Below are 23,785 nucleotides of genomic sequence, written 5' to 3'. Positions count from 1 at the left end.
AAAGAAGCAATAGAAAACTAGCTGTCAAAGAGATAGCAGCAAATGAAGTTGAAGTTAACATGCATGTAGACACCTCACGGTCGGTTGTCATTTCAGGATCAATTTCCATCAAAGTTGTGTAGTACTCTAGCCGATTCAATACGTCTATAGATAGATTTATGTGTAATAATGAAAGTAATGTAACAAGAAAATTGCAATGAAACTGACTTAGACATATGAGTCAATGAGACATTAGTCTCATGAGATTGTTTTAGGATATACTTTCTCTGTGTTTGTCTTTTCAATTTACAAACTTGAAGTTACTAAATCAATGCCTTGGTTTTTGTGTTTCGGTGAAATGATATTGATTACTTTTTTTTTTTTTTTAATAATTATGTATAATAGGTTGTCGAAATATTAAAGATATACTAAAATGAGTTGGGTTCAAATTACACCTGCTGTATGTAATTCTATATTTCTTAATTTGGATGTGAATTTTGACAAATCTGCCATCAAATTAAATTATCTTCATATATTCTCCATACTTGCAAAATGTTAAGGTGATTAAAAATTAAAAATCATGTCATCAATCAATTATTTAAATCAAGTTTTTGTAGTTTAAAATAATGTATAAAAGATGAGTTTATGAATCGAATGGTAAATTACATTCAATTGGCATGCATGTTAAGAACATATAGAACATGTAATTCAATAGTTGTATTTTCAAAATATGAATTTAATAATAAGTTATTGGGAGACATAACATTTCTTAGAGTTACACCACTAGGTGTAACTTGAACCCAACCCTACTAAAATTTATACCATTTTGCTGTGCTGAATACCCTTCATTGTTCACACGGTCATATTTTATACTTTAAAAAGATCTTTATAATTAATTCATAAAATTTAATATTTAGGTTTCAAAATGTAACTAATTAATCTGTTTAAAAAGGTAAGTAACTAATGAGAAAATCATCTACAATTGACACGGATTTTGAAGGGAAATAGTGTTTAAGATTCAGAAACTGTTAATCCTTTGTCTCAAATTCTAAAACATATATTAATTTGAATCCATTAAAAAGGCTCAAAGATTCACTAAAGCTACCTTCCTATTTCAGCAGTAACTAATAGGAAGCAGTAGCTATGGAATGTGCGTTTTCAACAATGCATAAAACATGTATTAAGAATACAAAGATATGTGGTGACAAGCCTAGAGTCACACAGCTAGCCAGTGGTGCAGCACGTGCTGCTGAAGGGTGCACTAACTCAGTCATAGGAGCAGCAGTCAATGCAGCATTTGCTGATAAGGTGCACACTGATCAGACCACTGAGCTTGCATCAAAGAACATGATTGATTCAACAGTCTTGGAGATGATTGAATCCATGCCACATCATGAGTTCTTCATCCAGGATCATTGAAGAAGTCAATTCCGCAAATATAGGAAGTTGTTAAAAAAAAAAAAAAACCTTCAAACCTTTCTATTTCTTTTTATTAAACACGAATTTTGAAAATTTAATCATTGAATTGGATATTCCTATTATATTTTTAATGGTTGCAAAATTTCAAGAAAATCAAATATCAATAGTTATATCATCAATGATAAATTTAAATTATCAAAATAAAAAATTGTATTAAGAAAGAGTTCTCAGTTAGGTGAGTGGCTTCCTCTCCCTACTGTAGCATACTATTTACCTCCTCAGCTTTGGGAGGAAGGTAAGGTTCCCTTTAGTAACGTAGCTTACTAGTAGGGATTGAGTTTCCAAACGGGTATGGTAGTATGGAGGATCTTGGTCAGAGTTGGAAGAAATTGTCTCTATCGGAGGAAGAGGATAGAAAGGTGGACTTGACGAGCAATAAGAAGGAAGGGAAGTGTGTTTTGGTAGCAAAATTCTCCATGAACTGTAAATATCGAAGCAGTGGCTCGTACTTTTCGACCATTGTGGAGAAGCAGGCGTGATTTTGAAGTCAGTGATGTTGGGGATAATATAGTTTTATTTGATTTCATGCTTGAAGTGGACGTGGAAAAAGTTTTGATGGGTGAAACTTGGTCCTTTGATAGACATTTGGTGGTGCTGGGGCAGTATGATAGGTCTATCGAAGTTAACGAATTGAAGTTCAGAAGCACATTTTTTTGGGTTCAAATCCATGGTCTCCCTTACTCCCATTTGAATGTTGAAACGGCTCTTAAGTTTGGTGATTCTTTAGGTGTAGTCTCTAAACCTAAAGATATAAGTGAGATGAAAGGGGGTACTTTTATGCGAGTGAGAGTGGAGGTGGATGTTATGAAGCCATTATGCAGGGGGCGGCATGTTACCTGGGATGAAGCATCGGAGGGTTGGATTTATTTCAAATATGAGAGGCTCCCCAACATTTGCTATTGGTGTGGTCACTTGTCACATAATGACAAAGACTGCATTATTTGGCTTCAAAGTAAAGGATCTATGTAAATGGACAAGCAACAGTTTAGTGCATGGATCAAGGCAAACTAATATAACCCATCGAGGAAAGCTTCAGTTCAATGCCTTCTCTGGCGGTGTTAGTACCTGATGGGATGGCAACAATGATTTGTCCTAGTCATCTCAGCGGAGGGACGGACTGCGGAATGGAGGCCGATGATTCAGGTCCAGTAATGACTTCATCGACAGTGATGGTACCAAATTTTTTTGAAAATCAAACCAGGCTACTGTTTGAGGAGGTTATCCAGGAGTTAGATAATGCTATCAACAAGGGCCCAATAGAGTTAAATTCAAATTCAAAGTTATCTCCAGCAGTAGGTACATTGGAGGGATGGGTTAACATCTTGGATAACTTCAAAAGCTTGGATAAGGGGAATTCGTTTAATGAAGTGATAAGTATAGAGAGGATTGAGATGGGAAATTTGGATTCTCAGCAAAGAAATAACAATTCGTGCATCTTGGAAGCCGGGTTTTCAGTAGGTATACCTCCGTGTCCTTCAGGTAGAAAAACTGGTGGAAGAAACAAAGGTAAACTTAAAGAAGTAAAAGAAGTTAAAAAGAAGTCAGAGATTGGAGTGTGGACTTGAATGGATAGGCAAATGAGTCCAACATCCCTGACCCCACCTGTGGAAGCTTGTGGCCCAAAGAGGAAGAACAATGAGTTAAGTACAGAAGTATTTGAAGGGGAACAGGTGAAGAAATGCAAACTGGAACAGGAAACAAGATAATTTGAGAGGGTTGGATTTATTTCAAATATGAGAGGCTCCCCAACATTTGCTATTGGTGTGGTCACTTGTCACATAATGACAAAGACTGCATTATTTGGCTTCAAAGTAGAGGATCTATGTAAACGGACAAGCAACAGTTTAGTGCATGGATCAGGGCAAACCAATATAACCCATCGAGGAAAGCTTCAGTTCAATGCCTTCTCTGGCGGTGTTAGTACTTGATGGGATGGCAACAATGATTTGTCCTAGTCATCTCAGCGGTGGGGCGGACTGCGGAATGGAGGCCGAGGATTCGAGTCCAGTAATGACTTCATCGACATTGATGGTACCAAATTTTTTTGAAAATCAAACCAGGCTAGTGTTTGAGGAGGTTATCCAGGAGTTAGATAATGCTATCAACAAGGGCCCAATAGAGTTAAATTCAAATTCAAAGTTATCTCCAGCAGTAGGTACATTGGAGGGATAGGTTGACATCTTGGATAACTTCAAAAGCTTGGATAAGGGGAATTCGTTTAATGAAGTGATAATTGTAGAGAGGATTGAGATGGGAAATTCGGATTCTTAGCAAAGAAATAACAATTCGTGCATCTTGGAAGTCGGGTTTTCAGTAGGTATACCTCCGTGTCCTTCGGGTAGAAAAACTGGTGGAAGAAACAAAGGTAAACTTAAAGAAGTAAAAGAAGTTAAAAAGAAGTCAGAGATTGGAGTGTGGACCTGAATGGATAGGCAAATGAGTCCAATATCCCTGACCCCACCTGTGGAAGCTTGTGGCCCAAAGAGGAAGAACAATGAGTTAAGTACATAAGTATTTGAAGGGGAACAGGTGAAGAAATCCAAATTGGAAGAGGAAACAAGATAATTTAGTCATTTATTGGCTACACATTTGGAATCGGCGGAGGTTGTGGAGTAACCCCGCTGGATGCAATGAGTCTTTTAAGTTGGAATTGTCGAGGGCTTGGAAATCTTTGGATAGTTCGAGCCTTGGAAAATGTTGTACAAAAAGAAAAGCCCACTTTCGTCTTCCTTGTGGAGACAAAATCAAATCTAGATTGGATGGTCACAGTTTGTGATAAATGTGGCTTCAAAGAATGGTTTAATTGTCCCAAGTAGAGGTAAAAGTGGACGTTTAGCTATGTTTTGGAATGAGGAGATTAAACTAGATATCCAGACCTACTCACATTCGCATATTAATGCTTTAATAGATGGTGGCCTAGAGATAGGGTGGTGACACTTGACAGGATTTTATGGGGATCCAGATATAGCAAAAAGGTCGGAATCTTGGGCAAAGCTTAGACACTTACGTGGTACATCATCTCTACCTTGGTTAGTTATTGGGAACTTTAATGAACTCATAGGGATCTTAGATAAGGAGGGGGGCAGTCTTCGGCCTGGACAGCAAATAGAGGGTTTTATTGATACAATCAATTGGTGTGGTTTTTGGGATATTGGTTTTAGTTGGCCTAAGTTCACCTAGAGCCCTAGCTTCTGAGGATTGATGTTCAAGATTTCCTGCAGCAAAACTCATCCATCTAACTTTAGTAGCTTCAGACCATTCTCCATTGTTGCTTCGGCTGAGTCCAACATCAAGGAAAATGAAGATGGAGAAAGTTTCCCACTTTGAATCAATATGGTTAAAGGACTCACTGTGAAGATGTGGTTAGGGATGCATGGGAGGAAGGTTTAGCAGCCAATCATGAGTATGTACTGGGTGAGTGCTTGGAGAGTTGCACAACTAGGCTAGAAACTTGGAATAAAGAACAGTTTAGCTGTGTGGGTAGGATGATAGCCAAATTGCAAAAACATTTGGAATGGCTAGAGTTTCAACCAGCTTCTCCAATAAGAATCCAAGAATGAAAGCTATAAGAATTGAGTTGAATGGGTGCCTGGAAAAAGAGGATGCTATGTGGTTACAAAGATCTCGAATAGACTAGTTCCAATTTGGTGATAGAAACACTAGATATTTCCATGCTAGGGCATTAGCTCATTCGAAGAAAAACCTCATTGAGGGTTTATTGGATTCAAATGATGTGTGGCAAGAGGAGGATAACTGAATTGAGGAGATTGTGGTGGATTATTATCGGAATCTATTTACCTCCAGTAACCCTGTAGAGTTTGATGAAATTTTACAGGCTATCCAGCCGAAAGTTACGTATACAATAAATGATGTTTCCTTAAAAAATTTGACTTTTCAAAAAGGACAAACAAATTGGGACAAAGGGAGTAATAATATTTTTGTTGCTTTTGAGACTATGCATCACATCAATCAAAAGAAGGTAGGAAGAATAGGTGAAATGGCTTTGAAGCTGGATATGAGTAAGGCGTATGATAGAGTGGACTGGATGCGCTTGGAGAAAATTTTGGACAGACTAGGCTTTGTAGCAAAATGGAGGAACTTGCTGATGCAGTGTGTTAAATCTGTGACCTACTCGATGAGAATAAATGGGAAACTAAGGGGACGTATTGTTCCAACTAGAGTGTTACGCCAAGGAGATCCTCTATCGCCCTACCTATATTTGCTTTGTGTTGAATACCTCTCAGTATTGATAAATTCAGTAGTAGGTTCTGGTCAGACGGGCGGACTTGCGGTGTGTAGGAATAGACCTAAATTATCCTACTTATTCTTTGCAGAGCCACTATTGAGGAATGTGATGCCTTGAGAGAGTCTTGCAGGTTTATGAAAATGCTTCTGGACAATAGTTGAATCAAGCAAAAACATCCTTATTTTTTAGCAACAATACCTTAAGGGAAATTAGAGAGCAGATTAAGAGTAGATTTGGAGCCTAAGTGACCAAACAGCATGAAAAGTATTTGGGGCTTCTCTCTTTGGTGGGACGGAGAAAACGAAATACCTTGAATGACATTAAGGAGAAATTAGGTAAAAAAATGGCGGGGTGGAAGGAGAAGTTATTGTCTAAAGCAGGCAAAGAAATTTTAATAAAGGCAATAGCTCAAGCAATCCCCACATACACTATGGGTTGCTTCAAAATTCTCGATTCCTTATGCGCAGATTTAACAAGAATGATTAGGAATTTTTGGTGGGGACAAAGAAATAATGAGAAGAAGATGGTCTGGTTGAGTTGGGATAAGCTTTGTGAACCGAAGTCTAAAGGTGAGATGGCTTTCAGACAGCTAAAGGAATTCAATTTGGGTTTATTTGCAAAGCAGGGGTAGCGGCTCCAAATGAGATATGATTCTTTAGTTTACAGAGTCCTTAAAGCTAAATACTTCCCAAGGTGTAAATTTATACAGGCCCCATTGGGGAATAATCCTTCTTTCACTTGGAGAAGTATTTGGGCAGCACAAGAATTGGTGAAGTTTAGGTTACGGTGGAGATTAGGTAATAGTGATTTTGTACTAGTTTGGGGGGGACAAATGGTTACTAACTCCATCAACCTTTAAGGTTTCCTTGCCTAGATTATTTATGCACTTAGATACAAAGGTGGGAGAGTTAATTAACAAGGAGGATGCTTGTTGGAAGTCTGAGGCCATCAAAACTATGTTTTTGCCACATGAAGCAAAGGTCATTCGAAGTATACCGATTAGTACGCACCTGCCTGAGGATAAACAAATTTGGGCTTTCAATCCCAAGGGCTTGTTCACGATGAAAAGTGCATATCATGGGGCTTTTGAATTAAATCGTTGTAAAAAGGAGGGGAACTGTTCTGATGGAAGTTGAGAGAAGCGGTTTTGGGGTTTCCTATGGAGCCTTCTAGTTCCTCACAAAATAAGGCACTTCGCATAGAGAGCGTGTCAAGACATTCTACCCACGAAGTATATGTTGATGAGGCGAAATGTGGTCTAGGATAGCAAGTGTGAAGGGTGCGGACTGGAAGCAGAAACGCCAAGTAATCTATTCTGGTCTTGTCACTGGGCTTGTGAGTTCTGGAGTTGTTTAAAACTAACATTGCCGTTTAAGTTGGACCAGAGCTACTCCTTCAAAGACTTGCTTTGGAAATTGGCTATGAAGGAATACACACAGGCTGAGATAATAGTGAGATTCGTAATAGGGGCCTGGTGCTTGTGGTCTCACCAAAACGAAGTTCACGCTGGAGGTGATCGAAAGGAAGGAGCAATCTTGATGAAAAAGGCTATGCAGTATCTGGAAAAGTATAATGCAACGTTGGAGCAAGTAAAGCCGGCTTCTGTACCAGGTCCACAAGAAGTATCGTGGTGCCCTCCAACAACACCTAAACTCGAAGTGAATGTAGATGGAGCTACTTTTTCGACGCAGGGAGCAATTGGTATTGGAGTGATCGTATGGAATGATAAAGGCGAAATGCTTGCTGCTTTAAGTAGGAGACTAAACGAGCCATTGGGGGTGGTTGAAGTTGAAGCGAAAGCTTTCGAAGCTGGGGCACAGTTCGCGAAGGACATACGTATTCAAGATTTTATCCTAAAGGGTGACTCAGTTATTATCCACCATGCTCTAGTTGATCTCTCCCCTCCCCCTTCATCGGTTGACTTAGTGGTTCAAGGGATATTGACTGCTTGTGGAGAGTTTCGTCAAATGTCTTTCTCACGTGTGCCTCATCAAGGGAACAGACCAGCTCATCTTCTAGCCAAAACATGCTAAGGGCATTGAGGATTATTGTATTTGGATGGAAGAGAACCCATGTTTCTTAGAACAGGCTCTTCTCTAGGATGTAACTTTTAATCATTCTTAGTAAAATTAGTAGTCTTCCTATCCAAAAAAATAAAAAATGATATGTTTAAATTTTAAGTTTTGTGCTAAAAAATTATGCACAAAAAATAATTTTATTGATTAAATAATAAATAATATATGTTCTTAATGAATTTTACATACATGTTAAAAATATAAATAACATGTAATCTAACAGTTAGATTTTCAAATTTTACATTTAATAAAAAGATATAAAACAGGTTTAAAAATTCTTTTCAAAATAGTTTGGAGAGAAACCTTGTTCACCTTAGACCTAGGACTAAGTGCAATCACACCAATCTTTGTAAAACTTTGCAAAATACAAAAAGCACACATTTTTCCCCAAAAATCTTCCACAACAGTCAAGCCAAAGTTGTCTAAATATTCAAAGTTGCTACAGTATTATAGCAACTTTGTAGTAACCTAGTAAATATACACGGTTATTGTTTATTTGCATTTTATATTTTATTTTTTTCTCTCTCCATGGATCTCTCTCTCTCTCTCTCTCTCTCTCTCTCTCTCTCTCTCTCTCTCTCTCTCATATTTTATTTTTTTCTCTCTCCATGGATCTCTCTCTCTCTCTCTCTCTCTCTCTCTCTCTCTCTCTCTCTCTCTCCCTCCCTCTTCCCATCACTCTCTTCTCTATCTACCTCATCACTCATCAGACATGCTCTCTTCTAAACGCAAAATCTCCACACATACCCATCATCGAATACTTCAGCTATAGAAATTTACAAAACTCATGGATAGCGGCCATCAGATCATAGACAATTAACAGAAGCTAAAGTGGAAGGAGGAGGGGATATGACTAAATTACCAACAACAGTTTATATGGCTAAATGTCACACAAAAAAGTCTAAATAATTGAGTTTCACTGGAAATTAATATCAGTAATAAGAAACTTACACAAATTGAATGACAGAAATGCATGACTACCACGTAAATTGACATTATTTTGTGCACCACTTTCATGTTAACCTTATAATAATTCAACCCTTTTTTGTCAAGGAGATAACCAAGTTGATGTGCTCACATTTCTCTGCCTCCATATGATCAAGTACAACAGCTTTGAACCTTTGAAACAAGTCGTCCATGGCCTCTTCACCAAACTGGCTTGACAAAATTGGTTCCCCCATGGCCCTAATGTCGGTGGCTATCACCGTCGCCCTTCCTTGCCTACCGAGGCCAATGTTTGCTTTCTTTATATAAGAGTCCCAATCCATTTTGAAAACTTCAAATTTATGTAAAGTGAAAGATCCTTCAACCTCAATCACCTTCTTTACTTCCTCCGAAGTAGGTGCATAGTTCGGCAAATTGAAGTTGTCCAATTTCTCTGATTCTATTAGACCCTGAAATTAATTAAATCGTAATTAGGATATCATTGTCTTATTATATAATTAGAAATGCCAATAGATGCTTTAAGGTTCAAATTTATCAACCATCTTGTTGGCTTTATTCCGTGCCAATTTGCTTGTAATTTAAGCACTTAGTAACCCTGTATTTAGGTGGGATTATTGTAAGGGTAGTGTGTGAGAAGTTGTGAAGAAAAGCTCAAGTATGTGCAAAGAAGCAGAGCTTCGCAGCTAGGACTCGCGGGTGGCTCGCGGCTGCAAGTCGCCAACTTCAGGCACGTGAGATGCATGCAGGGAAGCTGAAGGGTCGCGCTAGCTGTCGCACTACAGGACAAAAGTCCCAGGCTAGCCAGGCCGTTACGTCGCAACTTGATTTCGCGACTTGGACAAGCCGCGAGACCAAGCTGCCAATTTACCTTGTTTGGCAAAAATATGTCTCTTCGTATTCTTATCTCATCTCACTATATATAGACCCTTATACCCACTAAATGTAGAGAGCTTCCAGAGAGAATTTTGTGAGAGAAAGCCCTAGAGAAAAACAAGATTGCCTTATCCCCAATCTTCATCTAAGAAACTCTACAAATTCCTCTACTCTCTTCCTCTCCATTGTCATACCCTTGAGAGGTCTTTTACCAAATCCTTATCTCACCACACCCACGTCTGTGAGAAGGTTTATTTGGTGCTGAGGGGAAGCAGTTTGAAAGGAACCAATATACATTAGTTGATGCTCTGGTTAAGTAGTAGAATCTAGGAAGCTAAAGAAGAAATAGGTTTAGCGTAACCTCGTTGGAGCAAGAAGCTTGGAGGGCTTAGATACTTGGGTAGATTAGGCTTGGAGGGTCTTCTGCTGTTCATGTATCCCAACTACATTTTTTAGTGGATTTTATCACTGCTTGGAGGGCGGCGGAGAGGTTTTACACTGAGGACTTCGGTTTCCTCTTCGATAACACATCGTGTGTTGTCTGTGTATTTGCATCGTTCTTCCCTTTATCTTTGCCTTATGTTTACTGCTGTGGATGTGTTTATATTTGGCTTAGATTGTCTATCAATTCTGTTATTGGCTTATTATCATGTTCCACACATTAATTGTTTGATATAAAGCTTGAATTGGTATTTTTATAATTTGGGGTCTAAACGTTCAAGAGTGTTTCATACCCATATTGAACTTTCAATTGGTATCAGAGCGGGTACACTTGTTGTGGTTTTAAGACTTGAGTGTGATCCTTGACCCCTTGTTGAGATGGATAGGTCTCAATCTCTCACTGTTCCACCATTTTTTTATGGTAATAATTATACATTTTGGAAAGTCCGAATGAGAGCATTTTTATGCTCTATAGATGATACCGTTTGGGATGCGGTTGAGATTGGTTGGACCAAGCCGACGGATCCTAAGTCCACTTGGGATAAGTCAGCTCTCGCAGCAGCCAATGCTAATAGTAAAGCGTTAAATGCTATTTTTTGTGGTGTGTCTCCTGATGAATTCCACAGAATCTCTCATATGACTGTAACCGAGGAAGTTTGGGAGATTTTGGAGACGACATATGAGGGTATAAAGAAAGTTAAGGACACAAAGTTTCAGATGCTTACCACCAAATTTGAAGAGCTCAAGATGGGGGATGATGAACCATTTGATTCATTCTATGGGAAGCTTAATGAAATTGTAATTGCTAAATTCAATCTTGAGGAGAAGATTGAAGATAATAAGGTGGTGAGAAAAATTTTGAGGTCCTTACCGGAGAGCTTTCGGGCAAAAGTCACAGCCATAAAGGAAAGCAAGGACTTGGATGAAATTAATATCCAAGAGCTCATTGGGTCACTTCCAATGTATGAGCTTGGACTACCTTCCCACAATATGAGTAAATTGCTTGCTCTTAAAACCATCACCGAAAGAATGGATAATCCTTCCGAAGAAGATGGAGTGAAGAAAGAAGTAGTATATCTTGCGAAAAACTTCCGAAAATTCTTGAAAATGAAGAACAGTGGAAAACCATTCAACAGAGGGAAATTTTCATCTTCAAGAGGTGATAGGAAAGAGTTTACGAGGAAAGAAGGGAAAGATTCTCAACCTTCTTCAGACATTGTGTGCTATGAGTGCAATGGCCATGGACATCTAAAGAAAGAGTGTCCAAATTTTCTGAGAGGAAAAGGCAAGGCTTATTCCACGACACTCAGTGATTCAGAATCTTCTGATTCTGACTCGGAAGAGAGCTGTGATGGAGAGGGAAACTACTCCGCCTTCATGACCATTGCTCATGTGGAGTCATCAGATAATTTGGGTGCACTTGTGAAAGAGCTTGGTGAGCATTCTGATTCAGAGTCTATTGGGATTGTGGAAGAATCAGATGCTGAAGAGGAAGAGAATACAGCTAATCTTCAAGAAAATTTCACCTTACTTCTTGAGAAGTAGGGAGAGTATTCCAGAGTAGCCAAGGCAGCTGTAAGGAAAATGAGAAAAGTTGAGGAAGATTACAGAAGTCTCTTGATCAGATATAAAGAGGCTAAGTATGAGATTGAGACATTAAATGGTGAGCTGTCTGAAGCATATACAAAGGTAAGATTTCTTGAACAAGAGGTTGTGCAAGCTCATGCTAAGATAGAGAGAGTCTCCTCTCAGAAGTTAGAAGATGTTATATCATCTTAAAAACCTTCTTCAAACAAGTCCGGGTTGGGATGCACCGGAAGAAACTGCTCATCAGCCAAAGTCACCAAAGGAGTAAAGTTTGTGAAGGCAAACGAGACGGTTGTTGAAGGGTCCATTCTTGAGAAAGATAAGGATGTAAAACGGGAGAATGCGGCTGAGCAACGAATGGTGAATAAGCCTCGAAATTAGTCTATGGCTAGAAATGAAACTAGAGGAAGATCTCTCCCAAGATCACAAATAAGTCTCAGAACAGATTATGTGCGTCATTATTGCGGATTGCAAGGACATACCAGACCCAATTGTCAAAAGCTGAGATCAGATAACAATGCAAGCGCACCTCGGTCACGAGGAAGGAGAAATGACATGAGATCTTGGGGTGGTGAGCAACCAAGAAGTCAAAATCGTGATCCCGTTATGACGGATGTGATGAAAGTGATCGGTGCCTTCACCACTTGCTTGGAGAGTTTTACCAGAAGGTTAGAAAATCCTAACTCTCATATCCGATCCGTCAAGGATATCACCCTAAACGCACGTGACGTGTGGGTGACGAAGGGTACTCATGCATAAGCATTACATCGTGTCCATGCATCAATACTTCCCATGTGTGTGTATATGCTTGTTTGTGTACTTCTTGCTAGTTTTTAGGTTTTGTTTGTTTTTTGTTCAAATGCTTTACATTGTTCTTTATGTTATGTTTTTTATCAATCTTTTACTGTTTTTGTGTCAAAAATCCAAAAATACATAAAAAATAGAAAATCCAAAAAGTTTGATCACTTTGTTGAGTTTTTGTCACAAAGCATGTTTTGCCTTGTACCTTTGTACTTATGGCTTTGTGCATTTAATGAGCTTAGCTTGTCTCTCATGCATTCATATCATTGTGGAAGAAATTCTGAAATCTATGTGACTGTTGTAAATAGATCTTCAACATTGTCATGAATGATTAGTGAATGGTTGTGATGATCTTGAGACATGCATAGACTTATACCTATATATCTTCCCACCTTTTATTTTTATGCTTAAAAGAGCTCTCTAAATGTAAATCTCCAAATGAAAAGAGATATAGAGTTGCAAAAGCTTGTTGCACAAACTAGTATTCGACTAGGAAAAATGGAAAGCGACCAAAATAAAATGTATGAATGATGCCAAAAAAGCCAAAGGCTAACACATCAATTGAAATATCAAAAATTTCAAGCATCTATCTCTCAATGATATTTTCTTTGCTCAAAAAATTGCAAATGATATGTTGAATATGGAGCCAAATGTAAAGCTTCAAAGAATTGTTATCAAGTACTTGTAGGAGGTCATATATGCATGTTTCTATAATTGAGATAGATCACATTATCTAGTGCTAGTTGTGTATACCTTGATTGAATTGATCATTGAAGATTCACATTGGACTAAGGACTATCTCATTTTTTATATCTACACACAACACACAAGTTTATGTTCAATGAATGTCTTATTCATTTGTGTGATTGTACTTGATTAAATGTATTTTCACATGCTCAATCTTTGTTGGTCAAACACAAAAAGATTTTTGAGTGTTTTGATTTGTTTTTGGAAAGTACTTTATTTTTACAAAAACTAGCGTTTGACCCACGCAATGCGTGGGATCAAATAAACCAATGTTAAACTTTAATTACAAAACATTAGACTTAAATTGCAAAAACATTATATCATTACATTTCTAAAATAGCTATTATGATCAACTTAACATAAAAATTATATCATAAAAAATCAAGAGACATATACAAATGTTATAGTGAATAATAGAATCAATTCAAGAAGTAAGGTAAATATATGTGGTCCAAATAGAAAAATGTAAGGTTTGTCAAGCAAGATGAGGTTTGGCAAAACAAAAGAAGTTTATCTTCATCTTGTGATAATGACAAAGACACAATAGCTATTGATGAGGGTAATCTCTATCTTCACCTTATGATCATGATGAAGATGCAACAACCAACAACCTATTATGATATAGCACATCAAGGGAAAGAATCAATATATCAACCAAAGAATTGAACATACTAAGGACACACACAAAAGAACTCTCACCAAAGTGTTTGACTTCCTTAAAAAATGTGGCTCAAGCCAAAGCAAACCTTGAAATGTAATTTGATGGGAATAAAAACCCAGACAATATGATACTTCACAACAAAGATTGCGTGATTTAAAAAATGGAAAATAAATTGAATCTAAATTAAGTCAAATCAATGTCAAGAATAAGAAAACATTTTTTTTCACATTAAATTCAGTAAAGAAAATTGAGTATAGCACATACACAACAAACTGAATTAGTGAAAAAACGTTCAGCTGATCCAAGTTCAATCAAACATAAACTCTATCAATTTATATAATATAAAAATCAGATATAGTAACTTCACTTTTTTGCTTAGCATCAAGACAACAATTTACTATTAAATTCTCACATTACTATCATAGTATCATCGTAAGCCAATCAGACCAAATGTTATAAAAGGATAAAATGAGTAAGACCTGGTATGCCAAGGGAATTGAGTTTTATAAAAATAAACAAACAATCAACATTCTAATTGTCGTGCCATTAAAAAAATTGTGAAAAGAATTTCTTTAGAAAACTATGAAGATTTGCCTGTACCCATTATTTTTTTTTTTGAGAAAGTGCCTGTACCCATTATTAATCAACAAATCTGGCCTTAGTATCATATAAATTAAGTACCAACACATATTTCAATGGATTACTCATTTTCAATGAGTCTTATGTAATTTAGACGGTAAATAGGTAATCTACATTTAAAGCTGATGACCATCATTAAGCACAGTTTGTTCATTATTTAATGGGGAAGGCCTAATTATTAGTCTATATAATATAACATAGATAGGTTTATGTTATGAATAATAGCTCATAGGATAATTAGATGAGATCATCCATGGTATCTAGATGGCTGGCCATTAGATGAATAATGAGTAATTACAATTAACAGATACTGTTAGTAACTAATGATGATGAACAAACTTGGCTAATATATGAATAAAAATTATTATTAAACAGTTTATGGCTTGATGGCTTAACATACTGAACAAATAGTGGTATTCTCTTAATATTAGGAAATTTGGTGATTGATAATTTGGTGATATAATGTGTGGTAATTTGCCAATGAGTAATAATTTCCAATTAGTCACTGATTTCAATTTATAATCACAAAGTCATAATAACCGGAAATCTATTGATCTCTATATACCCATTAACAGAAATTGTGAGTATATAATTGCATCAACTCACTCAAACATTTGTGGGATAAACTCACATCAATTTCAATATGGACCCAGTGGTTTTCAAGATGTCTGTCGTAGATAATCATTCATCTAATTTGTGAAACAACTACCAATATTTCTCATACATGCCATTATTAATGATTATAATAAGTCAATATTAAATTTTATTATATTGGTGTAAAAGAAGTTGTTTAAATAATGTAACTAAGCAATTAAATACCAAGCAAGCACAAATAAGAAAATTCTATATCCATATAAAAGAATGGATAAATAAACCCGTAAAATAACCTCACCCACATCTACCGTATCAACCTTCCCAAAAATGGCCCATTCATTCTTCCATTACCGCAAAGAGGAAATCCTCTATACGTAAATATATCCATAATAACAAAACAGAATATCAAAACTAAATCTCCACCTAAAATAAAATTGGAAACAAAAAATATATAGCAGCAAAACGTTAAATCCTATTCTAATAGGATCCTAAAAATACCTTCAAGATTAGTTACATATACAAATGTTTAAACTCCGTTTCTTCACAGTGAAAAACCAAAACTGTTTTCTTTTGTTGTTGTAATTTCTGTAAAGAAAATATAATTGAAGAGGGCTTGTTGGCAAAAAAATCAAAACAAAACTGAAAATCCAAATACTTTAATATAAACCAATCCAACCAAAATACCCAAAATTAAGTCATATTTCATACCCAAATCTAAGAAAGAAAGAATAAAAAAACTTTACCAGATCTAAGGTCGATCTTGATGTTGATGAAACTTGATTGTGTGCCTACGGTTCTGAGTGCTTACGGACTGCATCTGTCTATGATTCCGGTGGACTGCATCTGTCGAGTGAACGGACGATGGCGGAAAAAACTGACGGTGATGGTAGGCTAAGATATTTCTCTTTTGGCGGCTTAGGAACTTTGTCTCTCTATCTCTGTATCTCTGTAGAAGCCTGGATTGTCTTACGTATTGACGCAATTGGCGGACAGATTTCTCAGACTTTTGCGCTCTCTCTACTCTGCCCCCTCTCTGTTTAACGGATTGTCAAGGTATGGGTTTGGAAATCGTTTTTGAACATTTTATAGATTAAAGGATACTAGACATGGCAAAACGGGTCAGACCCGTTTGACCCGACCCTTGTGACCCGCGACCCGTTTGACCCGCAACCCGTTTGACCCGTTTAAAAATGACCCGTTTTGACCCGTGACCCGTTTTGACCCGCGACCCGATTAACCCGACCCGAACCCGACCCGACCCGCCCGTTTTTTCACGTCTACCAACGTTGAGTAGATTGAGATTGAGGTGTAATTCTTATAAGATATTTACTTATTCTTCTTCACTTAATATGTTATGTACTTCATTATAGTTTGTCATTCTTTACTCAAACCTTCATTTTCTCTTCCTACTTTAAACATATCAAAAATTATACCAAGATTAGCTTCTAGAAAGCTGGAATAAGAGTTGCACCAAATTTAGATATCAAGTGTTTAGTGGTAATTGGTAAGTGGTAATAGTATCACCAGTGAAAATCTAATCATAGTTAAGGAACTTAGAAACAATTGATAAATTGCATCTATTTCCAAAAAAAAAAAACTTGTTTGAAAAATACGGGTCAACTCGACCCGTCCCGTGACCCGTTTGACCCCTACCCGTTTGACCCGCAACCTGTTTGACCCGTGACCCGTTTGACCCGCAACCCGTTTGACCCGTTTAAAAATGACCCGTTTTAACCCGTGACCCGTTTTGACCCGACCCGAACCCGACCTGACCCGCCCGTTTTGCCATGTCTAAAGGATACTGAACCGATGCAGTGTTTGGGTTTGAGTTTTTTCTAAAGCGGGTTTGTGTTTTTATAAGTTTCTCCCAAAACGACGCACCGACCGCAAGACATCATTTAGTTATAGAGAAAAAAGATGAATCCAATTCTTCTCTTTTGGTCAAGCTACTCCAGCAAAGCCAATTCACTTTGCTGACTTCTCAGCACTTGTCCAACAAGCTACTCCAATCTGGTGAACCAAATTGAGAGAGGGGAAAAGATGGGACAAACATGATTAGAGCACCTTCGCCGCTGAGAGAAGGAAATTGAGGATGAAGTTCCTGCGTGGCTGCGTTGCATGCAAGAAAGACATCCACGTATAGCGCACGGTTGAACGTTGAAGTTGAACTGATCTTTGAAGTTTGAACATTCAAATCATCATGCAAAAATTTATATTTATTTTAGATTAATAAAAATAAAAATAAAAATCTGACTTTTTCTACTTTTTACTTAGCTATTTTTTTTTTAATTTATAAATACTCACATTAAATTAATTAGGATAAATGGTAAATTACACTTTTAAAATTTGAAAATGTCTAGATTTTACACCTTAAGTTTCAGAATTTGGATTTTACTACCTAAAATTTAAAGGTGTTTGAATTTTACACTCTAACGTTTCAAAATTTGAATTTTACACTTTAAATTTTAGGGGTGTTTAGATTTTACTACATAAAATTCGGAAGTATTTGGATTTTATACTTTAAAATTTCAAAATTTAAGGTGTAAAATCCAAACATCCAAAAATTTTATGGGGTAAAATCTAAAGTATGAAACGTCAGGGTGTAAAAACCAAGCTTCCCAAACTTTAGAGGGTGAATTTCAAATTCTAATACTTCAGGTTGTAAAATTCAAACACCCAAAATGTTAGGGGTGTGATTTGCAATTTACTAAATTATTTATTCTAAACTCTATTTCAACAAAATATCAATTTTCTTGATTTTTTATATTGTTTTTCTGCTTTCACATACAACAACCACCATATATTTTATTTCTTCATGTAAAAAAAAAGAATAAAAACTAAATGCAAAATGAATAATGTCAATATAAATTTACATAGTTACGATAGTAACTTTGCAAATTCACATATTCTTTTTTGACTGAAATTTACATATTTTTAACTTGACTAATGTATGCGATTTTTGGAGGTTGAGTATCTAAAATTGAGTTATTTTTTATTTTGCATTGTCTGATACAAATGCTCTAACAATTAAAAAAGTAGTGGCTAACCCTATGAAGAAAGCATAGTTAGCCAATGTTAAATATTTTGACTTTGCTTAATACTAAAAGTAGTTAAAAATTTAATATTTTAAAGACAAAAAAATACATATCTTGAGAAATAACCATATTGTGTCTTTTTTATGGATAAGGTTTCTCTCTAAACTCAAACTCATCCTATATCTTTTTATTTTATGTAAAATTTGAAAATCTAACCGTTAAATTACATATCCTTTAAGTTCTTAACATGTATGTAAAATTTCATTCAAATCAGATGTTATTTACTATTTGATCAATAAACTTATTTTTTATGCATAATTTTAAACCAAAAAATAAATAATAATAAACTTGAAATTTAAACATTTGATTGATTACATAGATATTGATGCTTGATCTTATTAAAATTTTGCAAACATAAATGATATAATAAAAACATGTAATCCAACAATTAGATTTTCAAAATTATATCCAATAATAATATATAAGATGAGTTTAAGTTTGGAGAGAAATTTTTTTCCTTTTTTTTATGAGATGAAACAAAGGAATCATCCACATCTACATATGCATATTTTCTACCAAGCTTGAGCATAACTTGTATAGGTGTCTCCAAAATATTTATTTATTTGAAGAAACAGCAACATGACAACCTGTAAGCAATTCAACAACTAAATTCAAATTTCATATATAATATTCAAATTTCAGCAACATGACAACCTACATTTGTAGATATACCTTCCACCATAAGAAAATATTTACAAATTTCATATATAATATGATGATTTTAGACATAACTCGGGACAATAATTATAAAACAACGTGAATTAAAATTATGATGCCAGAAAATATGGGGAAACATTGGACAATGAAACCTTGATGGATTTGGATAAAATGTTGCCTTCTAGTTAAATTAAATTAATCCTTAATGTTCCCACATTCCACGAACAACAAAATCATATAATTCTAATGAAAATTACCAACAGCTAATTTTAATTTTTATAAGTAAAATTTCATTAAGAAAGCTGAAGGGCGCCAGCCAAGTACTTAATAACAAATCATAATAACTGTAAGGATTACTAATGAAAGAACAAAAACTTAACTTTCTTTTATAGATTGATTCAAAAGTTCCTCAAACTCTTTTTTCACCATTTCTTATTCTTATATTGCCATCCTAGTTTTACTTTTACTTTAAATCTCCATAATCTTTTGTCTTATTTTTTATTCCAAACAAACTTCTATTAAAAAGAACAACAAAATATAACAACTCCATGACAAAAGAAAAACTTTTAAGTTCCACTCAAGCTTTGAGAAAAAAAGAAAAAAAAGAAAAAAAAAAATGAAGAAGAAACAAATTGATCAGGTGCATATCTGTTATTTGGAGAGGTGCAATCTTTTCTGCTCACAACTTAGCTACGTGGTTGACATGGCAAATGGATCCAGTCAAATTGAATGGGTTTAAGTTAGGTACAAGTCAAGCTGAGTACAAGTACAAGTCAAGAGTGAGGTCGCTAGAGGGGGCAATAAATTCAAGTTCTTGTTAAAAACACACTCCTCTCATGAGAGAGTATTAATTTAGGGAAAAATCGGGTCCCACATGTATGCGCCCATCTCACAGGATACCTTTTCTTAATTTACATGAGATAGATGAGGAAGATACTGAGAAGAGACCATTAGTTTACATGAAATAGATGAGGAAAATAATGAGAATTTAAAATCTTGTGATGACAATGGTCATATGCATAACGAGGATGACAATTATAGACTTTAGGATTGCATTGCATTGCTTTTGTTAGGCATAAAAAAATTATTACTTAATATTCTAGTGATTTTTTTCTCTTTTATCTAAAAGCCTTTTAGATATTCTATGATTCAACCATATATATTTCATGTCTTTATTTTGATCATGACTATCAAATATAATATTTGTGTATATTTTGTAAGGTACAAGAATTATACAAAATTTTATATTTTGTTTTTATATGATTACTTGATTAGTATTAATAATTAATTTTAAACTAATTACATTATTTCCAAAAGTATGCGGTTTACTTCAATCAAACATGTATTTAAGTCTGGAAGAGACATCTGCGCTTATGCCACTTTTAATCCAATGTTGGATGAGCCCAACAGGCTCCAACTCCATTAGTCCAAGTTTAAGCCGAATGGGCTCCTAAATAAGGCCTCTATATTAATTTGGAGGTTAACATTAGCAGTAGTGTACCCCAGTACCAGAATTGCTTGAAGAGCTAATGGCAGATCTGAAGTGAAACCCAAGCATACTCGTTAACAAATTACACTTCAAAAACAAGCAAGACCACTTTTTTAAGTCCCAATTTCAAATCAAACTCCTTGAAGAGATAAATAAATTAATAAATAAATATTTATTTATTTATTGAAGGGTTCTTTTTGTTTTTGGCATAAAAAACTAACAATTGATTTGCTATTCTCTTAATAGCTATAATATTGCACAAATGCCAATATAAGGGGAAAGCAAATTCTGAATCTTAATCTTCTAAATCTATATAAAAGTCATTGAAAGAACACAAATGAAACATAACCCATCAATTATTTCATCCAGATAGTGTGTAAAACCACGTTACACAGTTAAAAGACAGCTCTCTTTTTTTTTTCTTTTTCTTTTTTTTTTTCTTTTTCTGGAAACAGATACCCAATAAATTCGGAAAAGGAGAAAAAAGAAACTGGAAGACACATTAGGCAAAACTTGTAGAGTTTCACTAGAATGCACAAATCAAACACGTAGATAAGAGTTGAAAAATGAAGCCCATTTGCTTGGAAAACAATTTCCTGGGAAAAAACTGGAAAGGAGAAAGGAAATGTCATCTGGGGTTGGGAGTTACTAACTCTGTTGGGGATGATAGAGAAATTAGACTCACCAAGATACAATTTTGGGCCACTTAGATTTTTCTCTTACTTTGCTTTCATGTTTTGGATAACATTGTTGCACAGAGTTGGAAGCTAAAAAAAAAGGGTGAAATTTGTCACTGAGGAGAGAGAGAGAGTGTATGGACAGTATGGTATGAGAGAGCAGGGAAAGTACATGCAATGCAATGGCCAAATATTGGTTGGGAAAAGCTAGCAGGATACTAATTTTGGGAAATTCTAAGGAGAGATTGGTCATTAGGAAACGAGTAAACAGGGGTATTATGGTCACTTAAGTGTACAAATAATGAAACTTTGGGTCCAGGTCCTTTTTCAGGTGAAAATAATGTGATTCTTTAATACCCAAGTACACTCCTTTATTTGCTCCAAAAAAAGGAAAAAAAAAAGTACACTCCTTTACTCCTGACAAGGGATTGAGGAATTTTAGAATTAAAAATAAAATCTGCTGCAACAAAAATGTGTATAATTTTTGTTACAACTTTTTATTTGTTTAATTGTAATTAGTGGGGAAAAAAAAAATGGTGGATGAATATAAAAGCAATACACAGTCTAGCACAACAAGAGTATTGAACAAAATTGTGAGTTAGTTTGTGATTTTAGGAGATCTCTTTTAGAATTTGATATGTTTTTCTGGTTGTGAAGTGCAATTTAATTTTATTGATTGGGTCAAGCTTTTTGAATGTTTTGACCCAGTCTCAACTCAAGGCCGGATTGGACTATTTATTGCAGCTATATATATATATATATATATATATATATATTTTTTTTTTTTTTGTTGAGAAAATGCAGCTATATTAGATGATTGTATAACTTCAATTGTTGGTCCATATCTGTTATTTGGAGAGGTGCAAAACTTTACTGCTCACAATTTAGTTATGTGGTAGACCTGTTTAAAATAGGTACATGTCAAATTGAATATAAATTAGAAACTTATTTAACTTGTAGGGACTCAATTTGCGTTTGACCCCGAGTACAAATGAGTTTTCAGCTCAATCAAGCTCAAACAATAAATTTGTAGAGTATGGGTTCAAGGTTTAGGCGCTGGCCGTCGTTCACCAAGCATGAACTCTGTTTTATAAAAGAAAATACTTAGAGTTTATTTACAACTGGGGGAATGCTCCTCGGCCACGGGCCGAGGAGCCCCTTTTCTTCTCCTTATCCCCCCCCCCCTCTTTTACTTTACTTGCTTTTCTTATATAGTCTTCATCTTCCTATCTCCTTCTTCCATCTGTTGATCATCCATTCGCCTCTCTTCTGGCCATCCATCCCATCAGAGGCCTTATCAGTACTCAAGTGGTTCACTCTGATCAACGTTGCCCTGCTAAGGGATTATATCCCCATTAATGCGGCTAGAAGGGTTAGGTGAATGCATTAAGTGTGAGGGTGACAGCTTACTTTGGGCAAGGTCTTTCCCAAAAATCATCCTTGTCATGCCGAAGATGAGGAGGTCCTCGGCGTGGATCCGGAACAGAGGCTTTCCCCAATTTAGCCTTGAATGGTCAGTATTCCTCGGCATGGGTCTTGGGCCTGCTACACGATGGGCCGAGGCTATCAGGCCCACGGGCCCCACAACAATAATCTAGAGCTTTGTTTGGATTGAGAGGGAGTGGAAGATAGTAGAGTAGAGTTTGCAAAAATAGGTTAATTTGAGGTCAATAATCTATTGTACTCTACACCCCCTCCCTCTCCCTCAATCCAAGTAGACCCTTAGGTGGTGTTTGGTACGAGGAATCCATATTGTTCTTGGCATTCATATTCCTGGTAATGTTATACCTTGCAATTTGGATACCTAGGAATGTAACAATTCCTATGTTTTGTTTAATTGGGAATCTAATAAAATTCCAAGGAATGTGAGATTATAATATTTGGTTTATTTCTAGTTATCTTAACTGAATTATTTATTTTTCTTATTCTATCCTTAGATTTGTAAATCCAATATAAGTATTTTAAAAAAAATATTCCTCTAAATAAATAATGAAAAATAAAATATAAATTATAAATTATGACAAATTCATTAAAACTATAGTCTAAAAGAAGAAAAGATGAATATATCAATAGAGTTGTCTATCATGTTTATGTTGTTTTAGCGAGAAGAAATAATGTTGTTTTGACGGGAAGATATAAAGACAAAGGAAGAGATATTAATGATTTATTTTATATTTTATCTCAATTGCTTAAATGATAAGGAAAAATGGTTAAAATTGTTAATTTATAAAAATACAATTTTTTTTTAAGTTTGGTAATCTGGATACCCATCTATTTTAAAGGGAATCCACATTCCTACTAAAAGAGAGTTAAAGGGGAAATCCAAATTCCTTTGTTATCTGACTCCCTAGTATGATTTGCAACCAAACATGAGAATCTTTAAACATTCATGGAAATCCTAAAACATTACCTCATACCAAATGCCATATTAGTTATTACTGTATCCCTTCTACGCCTCTGCCTACCATTGAGCTCTTAGTAATAAAAGAATAAAGTTTAGTTACAAAATTAGTTGTAGTCTAAGGCTACAATCTTACTTAATAAAATAAATTGTACTACATATTTTGAAAATCTAATCGTTAAATTGTATGTTCTTTACGTTCTTAATATACATATCAAATTTTGTGTTAGTTGAATATTATATATATGGGGCCTGTTGGTTAAAAAGATATAGTAATCCTCAGAAGTGGGCTCGGGGCCCAACAGCCCAATCCGAGGACGCTTAGTTATCCGAGGATAGCCTAAAAAAGTTTTATTATTATTAAATGGATAATATAGGATAAAGGAGTGGATATTGTAT

The 23,785-nt window shown here is 35.5% G+C and overlaps 2 protein-coding genes across 2 annotated transcripts; one reads left to right on the top strand and one right to left on the bottom strand.

Moving 5' to 3' along the window:
* Positions 1 to 1,757: 1,757 nt before the first annotated feature.
* LOC136062418 (uncharacterized) lies at positions 1,758 to 2,427 on the top strand. Its single transcript, XM_065761428.1, has 2 exons — positions 1,758 to 1,881; positions 1,994 to 2,427. Exons 1-2 carry the CDS (start codon positions 1,758 to 1,760, stop codon positions 2,425 to 2,427), a joined length of 558 nt encoding a protein of 185 aa, XP_065617500.1.
* A 6,386-nt stretch (positions 2,428 to 8,813) lies between these two features.
* Positions 8,814 to 9,894, bottom strand: LOC136062417 (probable jasmonic acid carboxyl methyltransferase 1). The gene is made up of 2 exons (XM_065761427.1): positions 9,826 to 9,894; positions 8,814 to 9,173 (listed from the first exon to the last, which is right to left on the bottom strand). The coding sequence occupies exons 1-2, from the start codon at positions 9,892 to 9,894 to the stop codon at positions 8,814 to 8,816; spliced, it is 429 nt and encodes a 142-aa protein (XP_065617499.1).
* Positions 9,895 to 23,785: the final 13,891 nt, after the last annotated feature.

Source organism: Quercus suber, unplaced genomic scaffold (genome assembly GCF_002906115.3).
Source record: "Quercus suber isolate HL8 unplaced genomic scaffold, Cork oak 2.0 scaffold_412, whole genome shotgun sequence".
Lineage (NCBI taxonomy): Eukaryota > Viridiplantae > Streptophyta > Magnoliopsida > Fagales > Fagaceae > Quercus > Quercus suber.
This window is presented reverse-complemented; position numbering and strand designations above follow the sequence as displayed.